Source organism: Staurois parvus, unplaced genomic scaffold, assembly GCF_062004578.1.
Source record: "Staurois parvus isolate SC_StPar_1 unplaced genomic scaffold, SC_StPar_1.0 ptg000249l, whole genome shotgun sequence".
In the NCBI taxonomy this organism is placed as follows: domain Eukaryota; kingdom Metazoa; phylum Chordata; class Amphibia; order Anura; family Ranidae; genus Staurois; species Staurois parvus.
The window spans coordinates 118,633-127,552 of NW_028318045.1; the positions used below are offsets into that span (position 1 = coordinate 118,633).

The window sequence follows — 8,920 nt, forward strand, 5'->3', positions numbered from 1 at the left end:
AGGGTGGGGTCACGGCTGGCTGGTAGATGGAATACAGTGTCAACATAGCTGTGAATGCTTAACCTAAGAATTTGAAACTGAGTCTTGATATCCCCTTCCCCAGACCTCATTACCATCACAAATGTGTGGTCACTGACATAAACAAATGGGAGATCAATCCAGCAAGGACATGCATAGTAATAAAAGTTCTATTTTTTAACCACTTGCGGACCGCCCATCCTCAATGTACTGCTGAAGGGCGGTCCACACAGGAAAAGTAATGTACCCGCATGTTGCTGCCTGGTCCCGGTCAGGACCTGCAGATAAACTGGGTACAATCACAGTCCACAATCAACACAGAGCTCTGTATACAGGGAACAATCTCTCTGTTTCTCATCCCTGCAAAGCAGGGATAAGAAACTAACAGACCTATTAGTAAAAGGCAGCACACTTTACACATAGTTAAGCACACATGTAACCCCTTGATTACCCAGTGACAGTGTATTGTGTTATAACTGATCACTATATTATTGTCACTGGCGATGTCAGTGGCAATTAGTCAAATCCCCCCAGTGTCAGTTATTGTCAGATTGCCCACCGCACTCACATCTCCATTATAAATCTGGCTGATCACCGCCATTTGCATTATTAAAAAAAATTGCAGTATATATAGTTTGTAGAATGTAAAATCTTTTTTACTTTTTAACCGCTTCCGTGCCACCCGATAGTAGAAATACTGCTAAAGGCGACACGGGTGCGCAAAATCACGGCCACTGATTCCCCACCAGCACCCAGCGATCTCCAAGAATTACAGAAGGGGGAGAGACCTGTGTATAAACAACACAGATCTTTCCCCTGTCAGCTCCTGCACGCTGGTTTGTATAGCTCTGCATAGTTTGTTATTTGATGGCAGGTTATGGTAATAGTGAGAAATATACAGCTACATTTTAAAAAATTATTGTTTTACTATGTTGTGCCATTTTTCCTGTGATAATAATAAAAAAAATCAGGAGATATCCTTTACTATTTACCACCAAATGAAAGCCCAATTTGTTGTAAAGAAACCACAAAAGGTATAACTCACCTGGATACACTAAGTAGTTGTGATGATATGTACAGTGTTACTAACACGTCAAAGCTGTAAAACTGTTCTGGCATTAGGATTTGTTTTGCATTTGTCATGAAAGAGTTAATACTATTGCAAATGACAAGGGGCCCTTTTTGTGTCTGGAGGAAAAGAAATGTAATCTGTTCATATGGAAAAACTTTTTGTTGCAGTAAGAAATAACACTGAATATTTCAGGAAGCATCCAACTGTATTTGGGGGTCAAGAAGGATTTTTCCGTATTAGAGCAAATTACATCAGATGTTATAAATAGTTCTAAATCAGCTGCGTGTTTGGGGCTCTGAAGATGCAGGATTTTAATATATTTTTGCCTTAGGTTTAGGTTTAATTTTGTCAATAATTGCAGGAAAATACACTACATCACATCTGGTATGATCAAGCCTAGCACAACCATGAAATGCTGCACCCCTCTTTATATGGTGAACCTTGAAAAGCCAAAAATTGTCTCACTTACAGTTTCAGGGGCGTATGTCCCAAATCCAATAACTGGGATTGTGTTCCCATTGTTCAGTTCAAGGTGTGGATTCACAGACATGTCGGCACCTCCGTTAGCTCCCAAACTGCCTCAGATTCCTTTTTGCAGCTGAGAATCATGGAATTTAACCCCGCAATAGTGGTGAGAAACAAATGCAACAGCCTCTTTCATACAGAGGGGACACTGTTGAGTTTCCAGAGATAAGATCCTAATGTACTAAGTCACCTTCTGCAGCCTCAGATAATTTGAGCTGCTTACTATGTGCTTTCTAATGTTCTTTTTTTTTCCATCCATAGAGCCTAAATGTACAGGAGTATAATCATAATGTTCCTGTATTGTTGCCTTTTTTATTATCTTATTAATAAAAGCCCATAGCTGTTCTCCAACCCCCCCCCCCCCCCCCACCCCCTGGTATTATACTGATTTTGGTCATCCATCCCAACTGTGTTTCTTTTAACACCAAATCCCTCATTAAAGTTTTACTGTATGCAAAGGTGACTGCTGCCCCTCAGCTACTACTGTTGCCCTTTGGCCGCAGTAATTATCCTACACTTCTGGGCAGGGGAGGACTGACAACTCATGGGGCCCCCAGGTAATAGGGGATTATGGGGCCCCTGTGTCCTCGCCAACACCCAAAAAAACCTATGAAAAAGCCAATGAAAGGTACCAGGGGCATCTCATGGGGCCCCCTACTGACCCCGCCCTAGGCCCTCGGCAGTTCCCGAGTGCTGGAATGGTCAGTCCACCCCTGCTCTGGGTGCATAGAATATCCACTTCCATGCCACATGCCAAAGGACATACAACTCAGCAGGAGGAACCACAGTATGTGGTGAGGGAAACAGATATTCAACTCAGTGGCCAAGAGAAGCATAGGTTTGATAAATATATTGCTCTTCTTTTAGCAGGCATGCTTTTCTCTACAAGTGACCCTGTGATGACAAGGTCACTTTAACTCTTTTATGACCAATTTTTTTTTTCTGAAACGTAGACACCAGACCAAGTTTAACAGCTGCTGCAAGATTAATCCGCTCTGGGCCAATTCTGAAATTCCTCTCCTACATGTGAAAAAAAAATTTTTTTTTTACTAGAAAACTACTTAGAACCCCCAAACATTATACATTTTAATCAGTGGCCCTAGAGAATAAAATGGTGGGTGTGGCATATTTTTATTTTTCACGATATTTGCTCAGTACTTTTTCAAATGCACATTTTTTGGAGAAAGTACACTCTAATGAAGTTTAATGCACAAAAAACATAATATAATAGCCATTTTTTAGTAAATTCTAAAAGATGATGTTACGCAAAGTAAATAGTTACCAGACATGTTATGCTTTGAAATTGCATACACCTGTGGAACTATGGCACCTAAAATCTCCATAGGAGACACTTTAAAAATGTATAATAAAAACCCCATGCGCTATTCAAAAATAGATTTCAAAAGAAAACAAAAAATAATCAGAAAGCAGCTATCGCTAAAAAATGTGCACTCATCACACTATATGAGACAAAATATACATTACTAACAGTGAAGCGCTATCAGTGCATAGACCCAAAATCAGTAAATTGTAAACGCTATCCAGATAAACGTGTTTATATATATATATATATATATATATTATTATTATTATACAGGATTTATATAGCGCCAACAGTTTGCTCAGCTCTTTACAATATAACGTGAGACAATACAGCAACGATACAGTTCAATACAAGAGGGATAGGAGGGCCCTGCTCCTTGGAGCTTACAATCTAAGAGGGAGGGGCTAGTGGTACAAAAGGTAGTAACTGTGGGGGATGGACTGGTAGAAGGAATAGAAGATTCCACTATTAGCTGAGGGCAGGATAGCCTTCCCTGAAGAGATACGTTTTCAGAGTATCAGACTATCGCCTAAAAATGAGCAGAGTAGGCAATAGTCTGATAAATTGGGGTAGAGAGTTCCACAGGATGGGGGAAGCTCTGGAGAAGTCCTGGAGATGAGCATGTGAGGAGGAGACAAGGGAGCTAGAGAGCAGGAGGTCGTGCGAGAAGCGGAGGGTACAGTTTGGGTGATATTTGGAGACAAGATTGGTGATGTAATTTGGGGCAGAGTTATGGCTTTATATGTTATTGTTAATGTTTTGAATTTTTTATACATATATATATATATTCAATGTGTGAACCAAACTTCAATACAAAAAGATGTGCATAGAATGTGCACTGAATCATGTAAATGATTAAATAAATAATAACATAATCAATCCATATGATGCAGTGATAATAAATATTTTCATTCCAAAGTCAATATAAAGTGCAAAAGTGGTGGAAAAAAATTCCATAAAAAAATCCATAAATAAAGTGAGTCCCATACACTATTCAATTTTTGTGCAATCTCCTCTTGCAATTAAGTCAGGGTATCAGCTCAGTTTAATTGTTTAGTTGGATCCCCATTGATAAAAGGAAGCCGACTGCACTTTGTTTACAAGTGTACGAACGTAATTCCTCTCCAATCTTCCTCTTTCCTCACAGACCATCTCCCGATGGTAAAATATAATGTGGGAAGCAAAATGACATTGATAGTGCAGTTTGTTCTCACAATATTTATTGAGAATGGTAAAAAAACACTCACATTTCAGCAAATAAAACAAAGCATGTCACACCCATATTTCAATATATGGCATCCAGACTTCACTGCTAGCTTCACACGTTGCACTGTCAAGGGTTTCTCAAAGGCTACTCAAAGACACTTTAAAAGCCTTTCCAGGTTACCAGTTTAAAGTTACACAGTAGGTCAGGAGCTAAAATTATTGCTCCCGCTCACATGTATGCTGCGACTGCTATTTACATATGCGCATGGGACATTTGCATTTGCGCACAAGCACAGGGGATGGGGATTTTTTTTTCTTTTTTTTTTTTTTAAACTTTACCGTCTTTAAATTTTTTTATCACTTGTATTGCTGTCCCAAGGGATGAACAACATCCCTTTTGATAGCACGGATCGTGACGGGTCCTCTTTATGGAGAGATCTGGGATCTATTAGACCCCAGATGTCTCCTCTGGCCTCCAAAGCATCTAATCAAACTGAGATCAGTTTGATCAGATGCTTGTACAAGCCTGTAACTGTTTGTAAACATCAAACCAAAACCGGAAGTTAACCGCTTGCCGCCCTGCCACTGTATATATACGTGTGCAGGGCGGCACTCAGGCGCAAAACCACGTTTTAAAATGGGTTCCGCGCTCCCGACATTTTCGCCGGCAGGGGGCACGCGCGCGCTCCCGCCGACCCGCGGGTGACTCCATTCAATCCCGGAGGGATCAATCATTAGATTTCAGCCAGTGATGTCTGGCTGAAATCAGATGATCGGTCCCTGTCCTATCCTGTCCTGTGTTGAAGTTTACACAGGACAGGATATGATGTCATTCTTCTCTGCCTGGACACATTCCAGTTAGAACAAACCTAGGTCACTGTAAAATATCGTATTGTCTCGATATTTTCTTAACTTGTATTGATGAGAAATGTTCAGATAGAAAGTCCTTCCATTGCTTGTATAAACTCAAAAAGATGATTTAATAATAACGTTGCATAAAATTAGAAATAAAATATTGGAATACAGAATGTTTAAATAAAGTCCAAAAAGTATAGTTAAGTTCTTAATAATAAAATTGTATGTAATTGTGTGTGTATAATATGAATGTGTGTAGATATGAGCAAGCAGCTCCCTTCGCCTTGCTGTCCAAAGAATGAATGCTTTAAACCTTTGTCCTGCTCTAGAAAGCAATCCAGCCCCCACCTTTTCCTCAAAATGGGCTGATATACTTGTAGTCCCACAAAGATAATTCGAAACAGATGTATATATATATAACAAACCTCCAGTCAACTTCTCTCAAAGTCTGAGTGTAACTTTATCTCTTACATAGATGGGGGAGGATGGTAGACCAATTGCTACCATATGTGGCTTGAATGTAAAGGAAACCCAAGATATATGTTCATATATAAATTCACAAACTATGAAGTCTAATCACTTACTTTTCCCAATCTAGAACAAATATAAATATAATAACTCAATTATTCTATTAAGATCCAACTCATTCATACTTATGTTAGTACTGTTAATAAGAAGATATTAGGTATTAGGTTAAGGAAAGCTTCTAACATTTCCCTCTCAAAATGATCGATTTTATCGAATCTTAATCATTTTCCTTATCTTAATCCATTTATACACATTCTCGTCACTTTCGTATCCATTCAAGCGTTTTTGGATCTTAAGATAATTGATCTGAACTTATCTTCAATTTGATTCTATAATGGGAAAACAAATTCTTTGATAAACCTTTTGTTATGTATCACATAAAAATATTTTTACCCTTATTATTTTCCTTTCCTTTCACCAAATAATTCATCCCCTTAATAAATGTATAACTGTAACATTAAAGTACAATACTTTAAAATATGTCACTTAAAAAATAGATGTTTCATATTTTCCCTCCAAAATGTGTGTAGCACACAGTTCTATAATCCACTACATCTTTTCAAAATACCTTATCAACATTTAAACATAACATATGTTCTCTAACTTCAATCCATACATGTATATCAAATGATTTTTTTTTTAAAAACATACATATAACAATGTAAAGCTTGCCTAAATTTTTCTATATGTACCTTAGAAAACTTATCTCTAGCTTAATTAACAACAGATGTTCTAACTAAGAGTGACTCTGTTGTAACAAAAGTTTAACCCTTTCACTTCTGAAAATACATAGTGTGTGATTGCAAATGTTCATGTGAAAACTGATCTCATCTTGATATAGTAAACATATGTCAAAATAAAATGTACACACAAAAAAAACCAATATATCTGATGATGAATGAATTATTTCATCAGTAGTCAAAAGTCAATTGTTTTATAAGTTCTTCCTCTATGAGATGCCTTGAGATGTCTTGTCTTCTTCTAGCACTCTGTAAAGTTAAAATAACTTTATTGAACATAAAAAGAACAACAAAAACAATGATGAATGAAATTCTTGTTGCAAAGCTTCTTCCAGAATAAATTTCCTTCTTGGAAAATGTATTATCATCTGAAAGGTTTAGAAATATTTGAGTTTTCTTCCTTTAACAGTTACTCTTAGGTCATTTCCTGTAACAGAAATGCAGTATCATTATTTTGGCATAGATAATTTTACATGGATTAATCCTCTTACATTTATCTGTTAATATTACATATCATAATCACAAACATTTCTAGTCATGACATGGAAGACATATTTTGATTATAACACTTCTTATTGACTTGTAGTGTTCTTTTTAGAATGCAGCACTTCTGCCTGACAGTACTAGGGTTGCTGATGCAAATCCCAACCATGGCATCATCTGCCTGGAGTTTGTATGTTCTCCCTGTGCTTGCGTGGGTTTCCTTCGGGTACTCCGGTTTCCTCCCACACTCCAAAGTCATGTTGGTAGGAGAATTGGCTCCTATCCAAATTGGCCCTAGTATGTGTATGTATGACTGTGAGTTAGGAACCTTAAATTGTACACCTCTTGAGGGTTAGGAACTTATGTGAATGTACTATATATGTAAAAAGCACTACATATAAAATAGTAAAATTGACGACGCTATATAAGTATCTGAAATAAACAAAAATAAATATAACAGGACGCTACATCTCCATTATTGGTCATGATTCAAAACCTTGGTTTCAAAACCAAAGAAAGGTTTTGTATCAACCCAGAGATGACAAAGGATCATGCCTTTGATCTTATCTCTATAAAATTGGAAATATGCGTAGCTGTTTTTTGTGTTGACTTACTTCTTGTAGTGTAAGACTGATCTGCAGTAATACATACTGGTTTCAAACTTTTCTCAGTTCCTATGTTGAAAACATGAGGTACAAACTTCTCACTTACAGCTGTACAAACATGTGTTGGTATGTTTTCCTGAAAATGTCTTTTTGTTACTTCTATCTGAATGTGTTTGGAAGACAGTGTTTTGTACCATATAGGATACTTTTCACGATAATTGTCTGTTGAACCATCTTCCTCTAGGAGTTTCAGTGATGAATCAGGTGTCTGTAATATGATCTTACTTGATCTCACAATGTATTCAGTTATTTTGACTGCAAAGAAAACACTTAACAATTTTTTCATATGTGCATCAAATTTTTTCTCCATATTTGTCAAAGTTCTTGAGAAGAAACCTATTATTTTCTGATTACCTTCTTTTAATTGTGACAAAGTTGCTGAGATTGCATTATTGGAAACATTGGTTTCTAAAACAAAAGGAACTTTACTACAAAACTCAACAGTACTTAATGTAGTAGCATTCTGCAAATCCCATTTCAATAGTTCAAAAGCTTCTTTCTCAGTTTGATCCCATTGTTCCAATACACCATCTTTTTGTCTCAAACGATCAAATAATGATCTAGACTTTTCTGCAAAATTGGGTATAAAATCTTTACAATGATTTACTTCGCTCAAAAACTGATGCAAAGCCTTGCGATTTGTTGGAATTGGATAAGCAGAAATAGTTTTAACTTTTTCTTGCAACATCTGTCTCTGTCCATGACTAATTTGCATATGAAGGAATTCCACCTGTCTTTTCATCAACTGAACTTTCTCTGTATTCAATTTCAATCCTGCTGTTTGTAACAACGTAAATATTTCAGACAAAAGAGTGATATGTTCAGTTCTATTTTGTGTAGACAAGAGAAGCTTGTCTACATGCTGGACAATACATTCTGGCCTAGAGAATTTAGATAATATTTTTCCCAAATACTCATGAACAATCCCATCACTTAAATCTAAGCCTGGAGCTAATCTTGTGAATGTATAAGTTTCTTTGTTGAAGCTAAAGGCAAGTTTATATTGACAACTCTTAGCTAAGGGTACTGACAAATGGCTATTGGCAATTTCAAGTACTGAGAATATTTTGGCCTTGGCATCCAGATGTGACATTATGTTACAATCAGGAACAATAGATCTGTTATTTGTGATGCATTTGTTCAATGTCCTGAAGTCAACTGATAAAGAATATGAATTATCAGCTTTGATAGGCCAAATACAATTATTCACCACTGATTGTACTTTCTTTAAAATTCCTTGCTGTAAAAACTCATCTACAATGGAAGAGATTGGATTAACTGATTCTAATGGCAATTTGTATTGAGGTTGAGGCTTAGGGTCTCTACCTTCAATGTCAACTTCAAAATCCTTAAACAAACCTACATCATTTTTGCTTCGACTCCAAAGATCTGTATGTGATATAACCAATTGTTCCAATTCAAGATTGGTTCCTGTATGTGGCCATTTATGATCTGAAGACATGTCAGCAGTTGCTGTACAAATACTTCCAACATTACAGTACAT

General features: G+C 36.8%; 1 protein-coding gene across 2 annotated transcripts in view; it reads right to left on the minus strand.

Moving 5' to 3' along the window:
- The window catches only part of LOC149459677 (estradiol 17 beta-dehydrogenase 5-like), a 57,332-nt gene extending 55,607 nt beyond the window's left edge, over positions 1 to 1,725 (minus strand). Inside the window, exon 1 of one of the 2 annotated variants that reach the window (XM_089680637.1) lies at positions 1,560 to 1,725. In XM_089680637.1, the coding sequence (XP_089536763.1) occupies positions 1,560 to 1,640 (81 nt within the window). In that variant the 5' untranslated portion in view covers positions 1,641 to 1,725. The remainder of the gene's footprint in view (positions 1 to 1,559) is intronic. The other variant, XM_089680636.1, reaches the window with a different exon arrangement.
- Between the last annotated feature and the right edge of the window lie 7,195 nt (positions 1,726 to 8,920).